General features: G+C 40.3%; 1 protein-coding gene across 5 annotated transcripts in view; it reads left to right on the top strand.

Annotated features, from left to right (window-relative positions):
* The window catches only part of LOC140186485 (collagen alpha-1(XIV) chain-like), a 183,972-nt gene that overhangs the window by 17,181 nt on the left and 146,923 nt on the right, over nt 1-19,868 (top strand). For all 5 annotated transcript variants that reach the window (XM_072240859.1, XM_072240841.1, XM_072240850.1 and 2 more), the window contains 6 exons: nt 1,845-1,949; nt 6,006-6,149; nt 10,750-10,920; nt 11,643-11,837; nt 13,672-13,827; nt 16,361-16,480. In XM_072240859.1, coding sequence (XP_072096960.1) covers nt 1,845-1,949; nt 6,006-6,149; nt 10,750-10,920; nt 11,643-11,837; nt 13,672-13,827; nt 16,361-16,480 — 891 coding nt within the window. The remainder of the gene's footprint in view (nt 1-1,844; nt 1,950-6,005; nt 6,150-10,749; nt 10,921-11,642; nt 11,838-13,671; nt 13,828-16,360; nt 16,481-19,868) is intronic.

Below are 19,868 nucleotides of genomic sequence, written 5' to 3'. Positions count from 1 at the left end.
GTCTTTCCTGGTTTCCCGTTGGATCATCTCTGCTGTAATAGGAAGACTTGTGATTTGCATTAGGGAGAATACGTCAAGAGGAGTGTCCAATTTTGTAAATTTTTCAGATATTTGCTTTTCCAGGGGTAAATGGGACAATACATCAGCATTTCCACGATTGATTGTCCTGTTGAAATCAGTCCTATATTTGTGTCCTCCTAGAAACAGAGACCATCTCTGCATTTGGGCTCCTGCTGTTAGCAGAACACCTTTCTATGGATTGAAAATGGACACTAGTGGTTGCTGATCAATAACAAGGCTAAACTCTGTCCTATACAGATACTGGTTGAAAAGTTTTACACTCCAAACCAGACTTAAGACCTTTCTGCCAATCTGAGCACAATTTTTCTTTGCAGTGGCAAGGGAATGTGATGCAAAGGCTATGGGACATTCACTTCCATCACTGCTAACATGTGATATGATTGTACATATACCATAAGGCGAGGTGTCACAGGCAAGCTTCACTGGAAGATGATCATAATGTGTGCTTGCAGTGTTTGATGCTGCCATTTCCTTTACCTTTTGGAAGTCACTTCACACTGCTTTGTCCGTTGCCATTTCTTTCTGATATGTAGTGTGGTGGTCAAGGATGGAGCACAGTAGTGAGGATTGGCAGGAATCTACTATAGTAATTGACAAATCTTAAAAAGGACTGCAACTGTGACATGACCTTTGGCCATAGGGCATCCACCACTGCTTGAATTTTCTCAGCACTGTTGTGTAATCCTTGTGCATCAACAGCATGCAGATACTTTCAACAGGTAGGTAGTCATTTAAAACCTCCTCATCGACACTGTTATGTTTTGTAACTTCAAAACAATAAACTAATTGAAAGAAAAAGATGACTTGTCTAGTTCCGTTTTTAATTTTTGTGAGGCGTGCACTATTAGTGGTGTAATGATGTATGCCATTCACATACTTTTTCGTATAACCTGTAATGAATTATTTAAACAACAAAGAATGCTTAATCAAACAATATATTTACAATAATAATCAGATATTACTGAGACATTAGTTACATAACAAATTTCTAGATGATAAGAGGATCAAGGAAATTTGGATAATGTCAAAAAATGAAGCTGAGTTTAAAGATTCACCATTGTGTCTGCTCCAACGTTCTTGATGAAGTGGACGAGTCAGCCTTCTCCTGCTGTTCCTAATTCTTAAATTATGTAAAGGTTTTAAATCTGGTACTAAGCAAACAATGATGGAGTCATACAGCATGGAAATAGGCCCCATGAGATAGCATCTTTTGCCTGAATTTGGCTCGTATCTTTCTAAACTATACCGATCTATATACTAGTCCAAATGTGTTTAAAGTGTTGTAATTATATCCACCTCTCTGGCTTTCTCTGGCAGTGTACATTTTGTGTAGAGATTCATTTTGTATAATCTCATCACCCTTTATGGACTACAGGGCCTTTGAATTTGTAAAGTTAATTGTGATTCATTAGCAGTTCCCTGCAGCTTATCCCTTGCACGTAAAGCATAAACACTTGAAGTACATTGTTTGTGGCTGTGACATGAGTCATTGTGCAACTAACATTTGATGCTTTTATTATCCTCATGATTCATATAAATGGAATAAGTAAATAATGTTGATCAAAGACAGGGAACCAGTTCGTAACAGAAGGTAATAGCTCCACACTTGCATTATCTAAAGTATTCTCTACATCTTTCTTGAGGAACATTAATTGATTAGGACAACTTGGCTGCAATATGACAAAGTTGGTTATCCTGGGAAATCTATGTTTTTGAGGGATCCATTTCTAATGGTACATTTTCTCTTTCTGTTTTTCAATCAGGTAGATTGAAATTAACTGTTCTATCAGGGGACAGACTGCAGATGAAATGGAAAGAAGTTGATGGAAACAAACAAGGGTACAAAATACGAGTTAAACCATCTTCAGGTAAGGAGATTTCTGTTACATATGCTTGATGGGATGTGAGCTGCAGGTCTATAGTTCTTATGAGTTTTCATCCTGACTTCTCCCACTGAAACTGAACATTGAGCAATGATCGGCACAAATATCCCTTCTGACCTGATCTGAGGATGGTCTTTGATAAAACAGCTATGGATATGGACATTAAAAGGTATTACATTCATCGTGTACTTAACACCAGCACTTTGGAGTCACAATTGACCAGAAACTCAACTTGATCAACCACATAAACACTTTGGTTACAGGTGTCGGTTGGACTCTGGGTATTCAGATCCGAAAGTCTCTCCTGACAAGGCATGTCAGGAGTGTGAAGGAATACTCTCTACTTGCCTGAATGAGTACAGCTTCATTAGCTGCCAAGAGGTTTCATATCATCCAGCTTAATTGACTTGAACCCTTTGAATCACTCTGAACATTAATATCCCCCATCCATCTGAGAAGGGATGTGCTGGTATTGGACAGTTCAAAGGTGGTGTATGAGAATAACCCCTGGAAAGTAAGAGTTAACATATGAGGAACAATTGAAGAGGTTAGAGGGTGGGGTGGGGGGGTCACATTGAAGCAAACTGAATATTGAAATGCCTAGAACAGAGTGGATATGGAGAGGATGTTTTCAGTAGTGGAAGAGTCGAGGACCAGATTTCACAGCCTCAGAATAGAAGGACATCCCTTTAGAACAGCAATGAGGAGCAATTTCCTGAGTCAGAGGAATGGTGAATCTGTGGAATTCATTTCCACAGGCAGCTGTGGAGACCAAGTCTTTGGGCATATTTAATGTAGACATTGATAGGTTCTTAAGACCATAAGATATAGGAGCAGAAGCAGGCTATTTGGCCCATCGAGTCTGCTCCACCATTCAATCACGGCTGATCCAATTCTTCTAGTCATCCCAACTGCCCTCCCTTCTCCCCATACCCATTGATGCCCTGGCTAATCAGGAATCTGTCTATCTCTGCCTTAAGTGACTTGGCCTCCACAGCCATGCATGGCAAAAAGTTCCACAGATTTACCACCTTCTGACTGAAGTAATTTCTCCGCATCTCTGTTCCAAATGGATGTCTTTCAATCCTGAAGTTGTGCCCTCTTGTCCTAGACTCCCCTACCATGGGAATTAACTTTGCCATATCAGGCTTGTTCAGGCTTTTTAACATTTGGAATGTTTCTATGAGATCCCCCCTCATTCTCCTGAACTCCAAGGAATACAGCCCAAGAGCTGCCAGATGTTCCTCATACGGTAACCCTTTCATTCCTGGAATCGTTCTCGTGAATCTTCTCCGAACTCACTGCAATGTCAGTATATCCTTTTGAAAATAAGGAGGCCAAAACTGCACATAATACTCCAAGTGTGGTCTCATGAGTGCCTTATAGAGCCTCAACATCACATCCCTGCTCTCACATTCTATACCTCTAAAAGTGAACATTGCTTTCACCTTCTTCACCACTGACTCAACCTGGAAGTTAACCTTTAGGGTATTCTGCACAAGGGCTCTCAAGTCCCTTCGCATCTCTGCATTTTAAATTCTCTCTCCATCTAAGTAATAGTCTGCCCATTTAATTCTTCCACCAAAGTGCATGACCTTTCAGGAAACCATGCTGGCTTTAGCCTATCTTGTCATGTGCCTCCAGGTACTCCATAATCTCATCCCTAACTATCGATTCCAGCAACTTTCTGACCACTGATGTCAGGTGAACAGGTCTATAGTTTCCTTTCAGCTGCCTCCCACCGTTCTTAAATAGCGGAATAACATTTGCAATTTTCCAGTCATCCAGTACAATGCCAGAATCGATCGATTCTTATTCAAAAGAATTTGTTCTTAATTAGTAAGGACATCAAGGGTTACAGGGAGAAGGAAGAAGAATGGGTTTGAGAAGGAAAATAAATCGGCCATGGTCGAATCGTAAAGCAGACACAATGGGCCAAATAGCCTAATTGTGCTTTGTCTTTTGGTCTTATGGTCTTGTCATGGATGTACAGTGGATGTAGTCTGTTACATCTGTAGACTGAATTGCAGTTACCCATCTCGCTACTCCAGCACCTTCCAAACCTGCATCCTAAGCCACTGTGAAGATGCAGGCAGTAGTATGGTGCCCTACCACCTGGAGCTTCCTCTCCCGGTTGCATACCACTTATTATAGAAAGCCATTATTGTTCCTTCATTGGCACTCTGTGTAAATTCTGGAAAGTTGTACCCAATGGTGCTGAGAAAGTAGTTTTGCCAGAAAGATTGTCGAAGGTGGCAGAACATGATCGTCTGAAGGGCAATTAGAAATGGCTACTAAATGCTGGCCTTGACAGTGACACTCAGTTCTCAGAAATTGAATAAAACAAAACAGAGAAAAGTACCAAAAGATCCACTGTTGTTAGAGTCAATATAGCCTGTCAGAAACAAAAGGAAAAACCTTACTCTGGGCTGTAATTTAATAGAAACTGACCCCCCTCATCTCCTACAGCAACTCCCTCCTAGCACCTCCCACCCCTCCCCCCCAACTGTATCCCCCACATCACCTGCTCAGCACCATCTTCCACTAACATAAATGCTGGAGTTGCACATCAGTAAAAAGAAGTTTAAATCTTTTGTATGCAGGGCTGTTCCTCTACACCTCCTTCTCTCCTGCCTTGTTTCTAGGAGGATGTTCAGATATGTTTACGTATTTCCATACCTTCTGATCCCAGGTTTCAAACCTGTACATTCTTTAACTTTCGTAGCAGCTTGGTCACCTCTTTGCTCCTTTTTTTATATATATATATATATAGGAGCACACTTTGTGAATATACAGTGCTTATACAGAATTCTCTTTTAAAAGGCAAAAGTAAATGTTTCATTTCTAAGCATGGGGCTGAGCTATAAGTGTGTTTCCCCAGTGTTAGCGAGGAGTTGTTTTCATGCCAGGAAAAAAAATCTGGTTCAAATACCTTCACTGTTAAAAATGTTCTTTTGGCACCTTGCCAGAATAGGGGTGCATGTCTGTACAGATTAGTTAGCCTAGAAGTGACATCAGTATACTGATGGAAACCAATCCAAAACATTGCAATTTCCTTTATTTTGTATTTTTAAGATGGCCAAAATGTGTGTGGAAAGCAATTGTTGCTTCAGTCATTTGAATCCTTTATTCTATACATCTATTTTAACATGCATATTTGACCAGAATAATAAATCATTCACTTCCTGCATACAGCATTCATCCCAGCTCAGTTAGAAAGTGGTCAAGAGAAGCTCTTCACTTTCTAATGTAGCCTTTGGGTAATCCATGTTGTCCCCTGGTGGTGGAGCCCATAAAATCAACCTGCTGCACTTTGTATCAGAATCAGGTTTAAAATCACTGGCATTTGTTGTTTTGTGGAAACATAAATTTCAATACATAATATTAAAAAACTATAAATTACAATAAGAAATATATTTTTAAATATTCAATTGAATAAGTAGTTCCAAAAGGGAGCAAATATATCATGGGCTCATTGTCTGATGGTAGTGCGGGGGCTGGGGTTGGAGAAGAAGAAACTCTTCCTAAAGTGTTGAGTGCATGTCTTCAGGCTCCTGTACCATCTCCTTGGTGGTAGCAGTGAGGAGAGGGCACAAACTTGGCTGCTGGTAACATGACACTCATCTGTGCTTCTGATTTTTGTCATCTGTTACCCATTAATGCACCAACTCTTTGCTGGTCCAAAGGACTGTTATCATCAACGTCTCAGTGATGCAGGGCTTATCGATACATACTGCCGTCCTTAAGCTTGATAAATGTTTAATTTGGTTCCCAAGTGGTTCACTCATTATTTGATATATGAGCTCATGCTGTTATATTGTTTGCTAAAGCTACTGTATTGTTTTTAGGAAGACGGAGAATAAAAAATAATATCTAATTTTGCAATTATTTTAATTAAAGATGGCTTAAGCAGAAATGCTTTGTCTAGTTACTATTAGGGCAATACTGATTTTATCTTGATTTTATATATATATATGACAAAATGCCCCACACTGTAGCCATTGTGAACACAATTTTGTATTTGTATTGTGATTCTTTCAGGTATCTCCAAACGGGAAATAATCCTGAAGACAAACATAGCAAAAGCAACTGTAGTCGGCCTTTCACCCACTCAAGAGTACACACTTCAGATATTATTGCTTAATGGAACTCGTGAGCACCATTACGCCAAAAGGAAGTTTATTAGTAAGAGCTTAGTTTGCATTCCACAAACATTGCATATTATTGGCCTTTAATGCAATCTGAACTGTGCAGCAGATGGGAATAAATTGAAATCAATGTGCCTCCTTATTGAAAACATTAACTCAAACTCAGAATTTGTCAATGACTGAGAAGCACATTGCTGTGCACTGCAGCTACTCTAAAGCTCAAAATGTAGAGATATCTTAACACCTCCATTTCTTCTAGCTTCTCTTATCTTCCTATCCTTTTTATGTCCAGATGAACTTAATTTTACCAAAATTAAAATGTACTTGTACATTTCTGCTAATTCATTTAGATCTCTTTGCAATTAAATTCAATCTATATTGTTAATGTGTTGTCTTATGTTAGAAAACATATATAAATGGCTTTTTCTTTTATCATTTAAACCATATAAATGCTGTGAATAGAAGCTGCCATAACATTACACTCGTCACACCCAGCAAAATTGTGTACTGACTTGCCTGCTGGCACTTAGCTTATTATAATCAAAATAGTAATTTTCCCTTTAGTTCCATGAACTAGTTGACAGGGTTTACGAAGGAACTTCAGAAAAATTCCTGTGTGTATGTGTATATGTAGACATTTCTCAGTTCATCATTCTAGTCAAAGGTTCAAAGATTGAAAGATCCAATCTAATGTCGGAGAAATGAATGAAATGCTTTTTCTTCGCAAACATCTATGAAAACAGAGAAGTGGCCCAAAGAAAGAATGACAGTTAAACCTAAGAACCCCAAAGTCCTCCCCAACTCCCCTCCCTCTCGTGTGTAAATGGCCGCGAGCAACAATCCCCCCTCCCCCCATGGGCAAAGAAAAGCATTGGCACTGCCACCGAGCGCTCCAGCGTGAGCAAAGCAATAGCAGAGACACAGACGTGCAGTTACCCCAGAGACTCCATGTTTTACCCGGAATTCGACGTACCGCAGATTCTCTCTCTCCTTAATAAAGGAGAAAGAGGTGTCTCGTTTTTTTCCAGCGAGCGGGGAGACATAACAAACAACTCGCTGGTTTACAATGTTAAAATTCTGTTACGTCGCTTTTTTCGAGCTCTGTGCCTGAAGATTGCAAAGATCCCGGGTCTTCGGGCCCACAGCGGTAGATTTTCCGACTCCCCCGACGACACACGGATCCTTTGCCGTGACACCAACCCTCGATCCGCCCATCTCCAGAACCCCGAGATCTTAGGCTTCCGAATTTGAGCCGGACTCTCAGGCCGAACCCTTGGCGTGCTGAACAACAGCTAGTCCTGAAACCCGAGAACGGGTCCCATTCCTGCAAATAACCATTCAGTTGCACAAATATATTAGTCTCAATAAGAATTTTTACATCTATTTCATCTATTACATTTTATTTCAAATAAAAATTGTGTATTTACTGTGTATTCAGATCTTGAATTCTTATGTTTCCCTCTTTTTTATATATAGTAAAGTGAATGTTTCAATATATTCCCAAATTGGGCAGATATGAATTTGAAGTCCTGTATCTTTTTTTTCAAAATTATAGCATAATCTTGTGTTCAAGTTTTTAAAAATTTCCTTCCATCTTTCTGGAGCTTGATTAAACCCTATAGCTGCACCTTCATTTGTTGAATGAATTAAGCCACTGAAAAGTTTACAGACAATTATAATACATAGCTCTCCAATGACTCCTGGTTGTTTTTTTTTAAGCCTCACAGTTAGTGTTTTGAGTCCATGTGCATATTAATCTCATGGTTTTTCATTTTCATTCTCTGTTATGTTCAAATACTTCCCTTGCTTTTCTTTGTTCAGAACTGGGCACAGAATTGTGCTGATTTCCAGTTAATTTTTCATTCCTCTCCTGAAATTATATCCTTCAGTTTGGTTCCATTACCAGCTCTGTATCAACTGCAGGTTTTTGTTGTATTGGATCGTTTATTCCAGGGTGTCTTTTAACTCTTAGCTACTGTAATAACATTACTGAGTTGGGTAAGTCACAATTTTCCTTCTCATCTGGAGACGTTTCTACTCGAGCTTCTGCTACCTGCACATTTTGTGGAATTTAGTTTGTGAGTTTTCTCTGCCCCTTTTCATTTCACTACCCTCTCTACATGAATATATGATCGGATTCAGCATTAAATGTCATAAGATGGGCTTTGATGGCGGACCCAAATGCAACACGCAGACACTGAAGTACTAGGAACAGGACTTGACTAGAGAGCAGGGGACAAGTACACAGACCTCGGCTAGGACATTGGCTAGGCAAGCGGGACCAGGACAAGGAACTGGGAACTAGGAGCCTGGGCTTGGACTCTGAGCTGGAGACTGGACAAGGACACAGAACCTGGGTCTTGACTCGGGCTTGGACCCCGGAACTAGGCGAGGACATGACCTGGCTACAGGACCGGCCATAGCTTGGATACTTCATGGAGAGGACATGACGAGGCTTGGGTTCGGACTCCGAGCCAGAGACTGGACAAGGACCCAGAACCTGGGTCTTGACTTGGGCTCGGACTCCGGAACTAGGTGAAGACATGATGTGGTCTTGGGAGACAGGACAGGAACACAGAGCTTTGGTCTAGAACACGAAGCCTGAGAGACTGGAAGACAGGGACATGGAACACAGAGACGGGACCCCTCCTTGGGAACAGGACTTAGGGCCGGGACTCGTACATGGAACACAGAGCCACGACCCCTCCTTGGGAGTGGGATTTGGGGCTGGGACTCTACACAGAATGCTGATCACGACGAGACGGTTCCCAACACTAGGTAGCGGCAAATGGACACAAGGACAGTTCAAAACAACGACAGACAGTTCCTTATCTAGGCGGTAGAACTTGACCAGGTTGCAGGGAAAGGCTCCAGACACAGGTTGCAGGCAAGTCTTCAGAAGAAAGGAGAAGGGAAGGGAACAGTCCAGCCTCAGAGAAATGGCAAAGACAGCCTGACTTACCCCAACGGAGGTGAGGACGGGATACTGATGAGACGAACCAGCCACCACACTCAGGGCTACTTATTTTCCTAGCCTCAAGCCGAGCATCAGGTGCCTATGATTAAGCCCAACTGAAACAAGGGACAGCCGGAGGACCTGGAGTCCGGGGTCCACGGACCGGACTGTGAACCAGAACGCGGGCTTCACGGACCGGACCATGACTTTAAGATTATGAATTCAACATTATCTACAAAATCCACAAATATTATGGATTTCTCCCTAATGCAGCATTCAACTGATAACATCTGGAAGTCTAGGCTATCAGTTACTATTAATCCACTATTCACTTTTCTTTGATTCGAATTGAAAAGTGGAAATTGAGTGCAATAAAGTTGGACTTCACATAAACGCTAAAAAGACAGAGTACGTGGTGTTTTACTGTGACAAAGGTACTCTCAAGACCGTAAAGAATGATACCATTAAGAAAGTCTTTGACTACATGTACCTCGGGTCAAGAATGATGAGTTCGGAGAAGGACATAAAGATACGGAAGGCACTGCTGTGGAGGGCTATGAACGACATGAAGGAAATCTAGAAGTCGAACCTGACCAGAGGGCTTAAAAAGAGGATTTTCATAGCAGTAATAGAGTCCATTCTCATGTACGGATGCGAGACGTGGACACTCACCAAGATGATGCGAAAGCCTCTAGATGGTTGCTATACACGAATGCTCTGGATGGCTCTTGACATGAGTTGGCAATAGCACATGACGAACGTCGAGCTCTATAACAACCTACCAATGCTCACCACTAAAATTGAGGCGAGAAGACTGCAACTAGCGGGGCACTGTCTACGCCACCCCGAGCTACCTGCCAGCCTAGTCATCATATGGGAGCCCAAGCATGGGAGGATGGACCCTGGGCGCCCTCCCAAGACTATGGTCAACACACTCCTAGAAGACAGCGGCACGGCTAATGTAGATAAACTGAACACACTGATGAGGGAGAGGGAGAAGTGGAGAGTCTGTCGTCATGCCTGACGCCGGCCCCCTAGGCCTGTTGATATAGTAGTAGTAGTGATTAAAATTTCAACAATTGCCATCTTCTACAGTTTAGTTTGAGCCAGTATGAAGGAATACTCTTCATAATCCCCTCTTGTTACCTCCCAACATGACTGATAAGTCTGAGTTTCTATAGCCCCTCCTCTTACCATCAATACTAACAGTTAATTACATTGCTGTTTTCTTAGCTGTTCTCTGAAATCACAGTTATTCATTGCATTGTGGTGGCTAAATCCAAGTCACTGGTTTGGGACCTTGCTACAGATGAATCAAGTAACCATCTTTGATATGTGGGCTATCACTATTGTGAACTGGTGTTTTATTGTAGGTGCTGCAACTTCTAAGTATAGACCATATATGTTAATGCTCCATTACTCTCCTGCAATATTTATTATTTCCAAAAAGGTTCAGTGCACTTTGTGTTACAGACTAATGTATACTCTACCCAGAACAAAGACCTGTGCTATTAATTTGGCATTTACATTGTATGTAATATTTCATTCTGTTTATTTTAATCTTTAGAACAACAAATGCTGCTATAAATTGAATTGTAAGTCATGATTTATTAGCATGACTTATTTTTAGACTAATGCTGCTACCTTATTTTATTGTGATCCCTGTTGCACTTCATTTTAGTAAATGTCCTGAAAGAACAGCGTTCAAAGAAAGCTCCCAAGCATAAGCAAAGTGAAAGGATCACAAGTGGGACAGGAGAGAATGGTACTCGGCTGGACTTTGGTATTCCCACTAATAATGCAACAGGCCTCAATGTAACAGGAAGGATACATGGAGTGCAATCCAGAAAAGGTAGGTAGAGAAAGTGCAGGAATAATTTTTACACAACAAAAGAAACAGAAATACCATTTAGTCTGATAATAAAAAGGCACAGTGATGGGCAGAAGGGTAATATTGCTATCTGCCCAGGCAGAATGGAGTGCACTGAGAGTCTCAATAAATCATTTTCTGTCCCATTCTAACTTATTCTCATCGGTCACTATTCTGCTTGGTTTCTTCTACGGGTTGGTGATGATACCTGCCTGCTGTAGGCAGGAAATGAGTTTGTGAGGTGTCAACTGAACCCTATGATTTGCACAGGAATCAACATAATTTTGAAGTACCAGTGGAGACAAACAACCTGCAGACTGCATACATCTGAAATCGACTCAGTATAGCCAGGTTTAATTTAAAAATAAATTATAATGGGTGTGTAGACTGTGAATATCCTTGATAGCTGCACAGGAATTTTATGGTTCACTTCAGACCATCTCTGTGGCAATGCATCAAACTCCCCACCATATGAGTTGCCTCTCAAAGTGGAAATGATCTCCTACTGATGATATAAGTGGTATAATCATACCATCCCCAGTCTGTTCCACATCCACACAAGGTCAATGTTGACCCCAGATAATGATGTTTATGATATAATCCTGTTTATGACTTCATGTTAATTGTATTGTCATTTGGGAAATAGAAGCAATTACTGTACTGAGTTTAGAATTGTAAGCCTTAGTCTCATCGAATGCTTGCAGTGAAAAATTCTGAACGAAGAAAGTCAGCAGATAAGGTGTCAGAGAACAAAACGAGGAAGTTGAATATCACTGCTGCTGAAAATGAACGAACATCACAAATGAAAAATGCAACACAAAATTTGCCTAAAAATAAAAGGAAAATGGTTCAAGAAAAGCGAAAGGAAGAACCTGTGTCTGAAGAATTCCCAGCGAAAGGTGAGGAGTTTCTGTATAATTTCAACATCTGATAAAGCAAGAATAACATCAATACGTTCTGTTTATGATTTACATTGGTGTCTTTTTTGGAAAAACTTATCACAGTTTGTGGGGTGCACTGATCACTTCAGCACTCTGATGTCTTCAACGCATAAGCCAGCCAAGTTCTGCACAGTGACTGCTGGGCGTTAAATTAGAGTTTTATTCACAACTATCTCCTATTCTTGGCAATTACCTGTCCAATTTAAGAGTGCCTAGGAACTTGAGGTATTTCATAGAGGACAAGTTTTTCAGTTGTTTTTCTGTAGCAAGCCAGAAATTCATATCACCATTTACCCATGGAAGTTCCCATTCCATTTCCCTTCTGGGTAAAGCATCATTGCTAAACATTCGTTCTTCACATGACAGAAATTCCACTCACATCACAAACATGTTTCCTACTTTAAGGGAGAGGGGTTGGATGGGGTTCACCAGTATTTCAAAATGTATCCCTATTAACAACAACTTTTGGACAAGGATGGATAGTTCAAAGACAATGAATGCACATTGACCATTACTCTGAAATTTCCTTTCCACACTTATTACTGTAATGTAATAAGTGTAATAATATGCTGCTAGGACCTGCAGATGATTAAGGAGAGGAAATGTGATCATTACAGGTAATTCTTTATTAAATTTTGGAGTTTCAAGTTTGAGTCTGAAGTTTTGCCCCTATGCCATTTGTCTGTGATGGACTGCTCATGCTCTATGAAAATTAAAAGAAGAAAATTGTTATTAACAATGCTGGCGCTAATAGACAACCCTTGGAAATGTGATTGCATGTTATAACCGATCTATTTAAAGATTGCATTGGAAGGACGTTCAACAAACTTTTATATGTAATTGCATTTTTTTCACGTAATCAATTGCTGAAAATGACTGGGCATTTACCACATCATTTACAAAGCTCAGATCATTGTGCCAGGCATCAGAATAAGCATACAGCCCAATTGCTTGCAAATTCATGAAGACTGAACTTATTTTCTGGTAGAAATTTCCTCTTGCAATTTTTGTATATGCCCCCTCCCCTAAAGACTGTTCACTGTTCTAAAGGATTTCTCTATTCCCTTCACTGCTCTTGTTGCATACAGGCCCACTCCAGCTTATGAATCCCTGACTCACGTACAGCCTATATATGCAAGCAAGTGTTTGGGAGGCTGGTGCAGTGACCAGCTGCTGCAGGCATCTTCTACCCACAAGAATGGAACCATACCATAATCTGGAGATGACCAACATTGCTCAGAATGTGTAATGAAAAATTATTCCTCCATCAAATCATTCAGGCTTTGATAAAATAATTATTTTTATGTATATCCATTGAATGATTGCTTTCCATTCCAGAATATCTGATATGACCTCCTTCAAATAACAGGGTTTTCCTTCACTGCTAGCCTCACCTGTGTCTTTTTCATTTCCTGCACATCTGCCCTCACACTGCATTTGCTGAATGTGTGAAAGTTAGGCCACTTTAATAGTGAATATGTCTTTGGATTTATTTGGGTATCTACATCTCAAATGAAATTTCTAAAGTGCTGATGAATGGTTCCTCATTCAGGGCAACATCTGAGTTCAGGGCAACCTCTGAGACAATAGAACTGCAGTATTTTCCTTCTGACTCTTCAAATTTAAGGGTAAAGCACAAAGTCAGCACCCAGATGATTAATACATTTGTACATTTGTTTACCCACTACTTTAAGTTTTTGTTAAACTTTGTTAATGTTTCATATCTGAATTAACAAATTGGAATTGCTTCGATAAGGTGATTAAAATAAATAAGATTATTTTGTCATTGCAGGATCTCAATTTAATTGCCCATCAAGTGCTGCTGCAGATATTATAATCGTAATTGATGGATCATGGAGTATTGGTAGAATGAACTTCCGACTGGTCCGTCAGTTTTTGATAAACTTAATTACACCTTTTCATATTGGTGCAGATGGAATTAGAACTGGTGAGTGCAGTACTTCAACCCCTATCTTAAACTTCATATTTTACTTTGATCGGTTTTATGAATAATCAACGATAAAAATCATTTCAAGAAAGCATGCTGGCTGTATTAAAATTGTAATGGGTATTGCCTCTGACATTAGGATATCAACCAACAACTCTAATTGCTTTCTGTAAGTTTATAACTTGAGGTGGTTAGGCAGGGATATCAATTGATTTTAGAAACACGAAGTTGCCTCTTTTGAAATTTTACAACAAAATGTATGTATTAGAGAAAAATAAACTCCCTCATTTGAAGTCCCAGGCAAAACTTTGCACGACCTCTAGATGACATTACATTGTTGTATTATGCCCCCAGCTCCGAGTTTTCAGTCGTCTCATTTTAATTCTTCATCTTACTCCTAGCATGATCTTTACTCCTCTGTTTCCTATGAAGTTCAGTACTTTGTGGAAGAGTAGCATCTCGACTTTTAATTGGATATTATGCAAATTAGCAGATTTAGTTTTAAGTTCGACAATTTCAGCTAGTGATTCTGTTCTTACTTGCACCTCTTACAGAGTTGTAGATGGAATCGTAGACCCATAAGGCACAATAACAGGCCCTTTGGCCCATCAAGCCAGTGCTACCCATCACCCATTTATACTAACTTATTTTTTATTTTCCCCACATTCTCATTAACTCCCTCCAGATTACTTGCCTTTACACTAGGGACAACTTGCAGTGGCTAATGAGCTCAACAACTCTGAATGCATTCTTTCTTTATTTGTCCTTTTTCTGTCCCTTATTATTTTAAGCACTATCCCTTCTATCACTTACCGTCTTCTCACTTCTATTTGATTCTTGTTGCTTTCTTCATTCCCATCTTTGCTTATTTCTTGAAACTTATGAAATCTTTAGCTTTTCTGGTCAACTAAAAGGTCAAAAATGTTAATGTTGTTTCTGTCTCCACGAAGTAGCTTGTTACACTGATAATTTGGAGGATCTTTTTTTAACAACTTACTCATTTTTAAAAAATTTACTCATGAGGATATTTGAACAATGTTTTTTACAAAGAAAAATACTATCTTTTTGATTTTTGTCTGCATTATAATATAATGAGCTGTTAGTTTTCTTTTTAAACCTTGAACTGAGTGTTATGTTGAAGTGTCATAGTAATTCATTATAACAATTTGATTTTATTCATAGCAAAACAAAGGGGCAATGCATGGAAAGAAACGGAAGTTAAAATTAGATTATAAAAATTGTGCAATTAAAAATGCAGGAAATACTCAGCAGGTCGGGATTATCTGTAGTGAGAAAAATAACATTAATGCGTCAGGCTGATGAACCTGATCAGCATAAAAGTTATTTCTGCTTCTCCCTCCAAAAGTACTCTTTTCCTTCTGAGTATTTCTAAGATCCTCTGCTTTTACTTCAGATTTCCAGCATCTTTTTTTTTAACTTCTGATCACTATAAAAGCATGAAGACTGCTCTATAATCTCAACCTTATTGGATTGTTTAACCTTGGGCAACAGGTCAGCAATAAGTGAAAGCCATAAATAAGAATAAAGAGAATTAAAAAGCATCCTTACTCTCAATATACACAAAATGCTGGAAGAACCTAGCAGGCAGGCAACAGAGGAATAAAGAGTCAACATTTTGGGCCAAGACCCTTCATCAGGATTGAAAAGGAAAGGGGAAGAAGCAGAATCAGAGGGTGTGGGGGAAGGGAAGGACTACAAGCTGGCAGCTGATAGGTGAAGCCAGATGAGGAAGAAGGTGAGTGAGTAGAGGAGGGGTGGTGGTGGCGAAGTGAGCAGATGAGAAGTTGGAGCTGGAAAAGGTAAGTGGCTGAAGAAGAAGAAGGAATCTGATAGGAAAGAAGAGTGGACCATGTGAGAAAGGGAAGGAGGAGAGGCCGCAGAGGGAGGTGATAGGCAGGTGAGGAGAAGAAAAGGGGTAAGAGGGGAGCGGAATGGGGAATGGTAAAAGAGAGAAGGGGGAGGGGGAGAAATTAGTGGAAGTTAGAAAATTCACTGTTCATGTCATCAGGTTGGAGGCTACCCAGATGGAATACAAGTTGTTGCTCCTTCAGCCTGAGAGTGGCCTCATCATGGAAGTAGAGGAAACCATGGACTGACATCTTGGAATAGAAATGGGAAGTAGAATTAAAATTGGAAATCCCATCTGTTGTGGTGCAGGGAATCCTTACTCTCAATTGCTGAGTAGCGAAAGTATTGCTGGAAATGTCACATGGGCAGATATTGGTGAGAACAAGGTCAAATTTAGCTGTACTTCCTTTCACTTGGATAAGATCTAGGGAGGCTGGTTTTAAAAGAATGATATCCTAACCTGTTCCTCCACAAGGTGATGAGAAAAAAGAATAAAGGACAGGTTTTTTTGTGTGAGTGGGAAATTAGTGAATGAAATATCAGAACGCTGTTCCTTTAATAAAACTTTTAGCATTTGACCCTATTTGCTATATAGAGGGAAGTGTTTTTAAGCGACCCTCCTTATTGATTAAAACACTGCGAACAATTATTCTGCTTTTAACAGGATTAACTCAATATAGTGGAGAACCGAGGACAGAGTGGGATCTGAATGCATATTCTACTAAGAATGAAGTTCTTGAAGCAGTTCAAAAAATACGCTACAAGGGAGGCAACACGTATACAGGTACAGCAAAAATATTATTGCTAATAATATGGGAGTAATTTTCAAAGTAAATGTGAATCTTTATTTGAGATTAAATGTTATGATAATTGTTAAGTGTAAAACACAAATACTTCTGCATTGTAAGCACTTTAAACCACCTTTTAATAATGTTGTTTGCATTGTAAATACATGCAGGCATTTATGTATTTATGCACATTTTATTCCATACCTGTATTTCTAACTTTATTTTTATATAATTTAGAAAACCATAGAAAAACCACAGAAAAACTACAGCACAGAAACAGGCCTTTTGGCCTTTCTTGGCTGTGCCGAGCCATTTTCTGCCTAGTCCCACTGACCTGCACATGGACCATATCCCTCCACACACCTCCCATCCATGTATCTGTCCAATTTATTCTTAAATGTTAAAAAAGAACCAGCATTTACCACCTCGTCTGGCAGCTCATTCCATACTCCCACCACTCTCTGTGTGAAGAAGCCCCCACTAATGTTCCCTTTAAACTTTTCCCCCTCACCCATAACCCATGTCCTCTGGTTTTTTTCTCCCCTTGCCTCAGTGGAAAAAGCCTGCTTGCATTCACTCTATCTATACCCATCATAATTTTATATACCTCTATCTAATCTCCCCTCATTCTTCTACACTCCAGGGAATAAAGTCCTAACCTATTCAACCTTTCTCTGTAACTGAGTTTCTCAAGTCCCGGCAATATCCTTGTAAACCTTCTCTGCACTCTTTCAACCTTATTTATATCCTTCCTGTAATTTGGTGACCAAAACTGAACACAGTGCTCCAGATTCGGCCTCACCAATGCCTTATACAACCTCATCATTACATTCCAGCTCTTATACTCAATACTTTGATTAATAAAGGCCAGTGTACCAAAAGCTCTCTTTACAACCGTATCTACCTATGACACCACTTTTAGGGAATTTTGTATCTGTATTCCCAGATCCCTCTGTTCTACTGCACTCCTAAGTGCCTTACCATTAACCCTGTATGTTCTACCTTGGTTTGTCCTTCCAACATGCAATACCTCACATTTGTCTGTATTAAACCCCATCTGCCATTTTTCAGCCCATTTTTCCAGCTGGTCCAAGTCCCTCTGCAGGCTCTGAAAACCTTCCTCACTGTCTACTACACTTCCAATCTTTGTATCATCAGCAAATTTGCTGACCCAATTTACCACATTATCATCCAGATCATTGGTATAGATGACAAATAACAATGGACCCAGCACTGAACCCTGTGGCACACCACTAGTCGCAGGCCTCCACTCAGAGAAGCAATTCTCTACTACCACTCTTTGGCTTCTTCCATTGAGCCAATGTCTAATCCAATTTACCACCTCTCCATGTATACCTAGCGACTGAATTTTCCTAACTAACCTCCCATGCGGGACCTTGTCAAAGGCCTTACTGAAGTCCATGTAGACAATATCCACTGCCTTTCCTTCATCCACTTTCCTGGTAACCTCCTCAAAAAACTCCAATAGATTGGTCAAACATGACCTACCACACACAAAGCCATGTTGACTCTCCCTAATAAGTCCCTGTCTATCCAAATGCTTGTAGGTTCTGTCTCTTAGTAATCCCTCCAATAACTTACCTACTACCGACGTTAAATTTACCGGCCTATAATTTCCTGGATTACTTTTTGATCCTTTTTTAAACAACGGAACAACATAAGCCACTCTCCAATCCTCCGGCACCTCACCTGTAGACAGCGACATTTTAAATATTTCTGCCAGGGCCCCTGCAATTTAAACACTAGTCTCCTTCAAGGTCCGAGGGAACACCCTGTCAGGTCCCGGGGATTTATCCACTTTAATTTTCCTCAAGACAGCAAGCACCTCCTCCTTTTCAATCTGTACAGTTTCCATGATCTCACTACTTGTTTCCCTTAATTCCATAGACTTCATGCCAGTTTCCTTAGTAAATACAGACGCAAAAATCCTATTTAAGATCTCCCCCATTTCCTTTGGTTCCGCACATAGCCGACCACTCTGATCTTCAAGAGGACCAATTTTATCCCTTACAATCCTTTTGCTCTTAATATACCTGTAAAAGCTCTTTGGATTATCCTTCACTTTGACTGCAAAGGCAACCTCATGTCTTCTTTTAGCCCTCCTGATTTCTTTCTTAATTATTTTCTTGCACTTCTTATACTCCTCAAGCACCTTATTTACTCCGTGTTTCCTATACATGTCATACAACTCCCTCTTCTTCTTTGTCAGAGTTGCAATATCCCTTGAGAACCAAGGTTCCTTATCCCTATTCACTTTGCCTTTAATCCTGACAGGAACATACAAACTCTGCACTCTCAAAATTTCTCCTTTGAAGGCTTTCCACCTACCGATTACATCTTTGCCAGAGAACAACCTGTCCCAATCCACGCTTTTTAGATCCTTTCTCATTTCTTCAAATTTGGCCTTCTTCCAGTTCAGAACCTCAACCCTAGGACCAGATCTATCCTTGTCCATGATCAAGTTGAAACTAATGGTGGTATGATCACTGGAACCAAAGTGCTCCCCTACACAGACTTCTGTCATTTGTCCTAACTCGTTTCCTAACAGGAGATCCAATATCGCATCCCCTCTAGTTGGTCCCTCTATATATTAATTTAGAAAACTTTCCTGAACACATTTTACAAACTCTAAACCATCTGGACCCCTAACAGTATGGCAGTCCCAATCAATATATGGAAAATTAAAATCCCCTACCACCACAACTTTATGTTTCCTGCAGTTGCCTGCTACCTCTCTGCAGATTTGCTCTTCCAATTCTCGTTGAGTATTGGGTGGTCTGTAATACAATCCCACTAATGTGGCCATACCTTTCCTGTTTCTCAGCTCCACCCGTAAGGACTCAGTAGACAAGCCCTTTAATCTGTCCTGCCTGAGCACTGCTGTAATATTTTCCCTAACAAGCAACGCTACTCCCCCACCTTTTATTCCTCTGCCTCGATCACATCTGAAACATCGGAACCCTGGAATATTAAGCTGCCAGTCCTGCCCCTCCTGTAGCCAAGTTTCACTAATTGCTATAACGTCATAATTCCACGTGTCAATCCATGCCCTCAACTCATCCGCCTTCCCTGCAATCCTCCTAGCACTGAAATATATACACCACAGAAGATTTTTACCACCACTCACAACCTTTCTATTAGTGGATTTGCTTGAACTTTTAACATCATTTATTTTCACCCCAGCCACACTGTCAGCTCTGGCACTCTGGTTCTCATTGCCCTGCAAATCTAGTTTAAAGCCTCCCCAATAGCAGTAACAAACCTCCCTGAAAGGATATTGGTCCCCCTGTAGTTCAAGTGTAACCCGTCTCTCTTGTACAGGTCCCATCTGCCCCAGAAGATGTCCCAATGATCCTGAAATCT

This window comes from Mobula birostris, chromosome 2, assembly GCF_030028105.1.
Source record: "Mobula birostris isolate sMobBir1 chromosome 2, sMobBir1.hap1, whole genome shotgun sequence".
NCBI classification, from domain to species: Eukaryota; Metazoa; Chordata; class Chondrichthyes; order Myliobatiformes; family Myliobatidae; genus Mobula; species Mobula birostris.
Note: the sequence above shows the minus strand (reverse complement) of the source record. Positions and strands in the feature narration are given on the sequence as shown.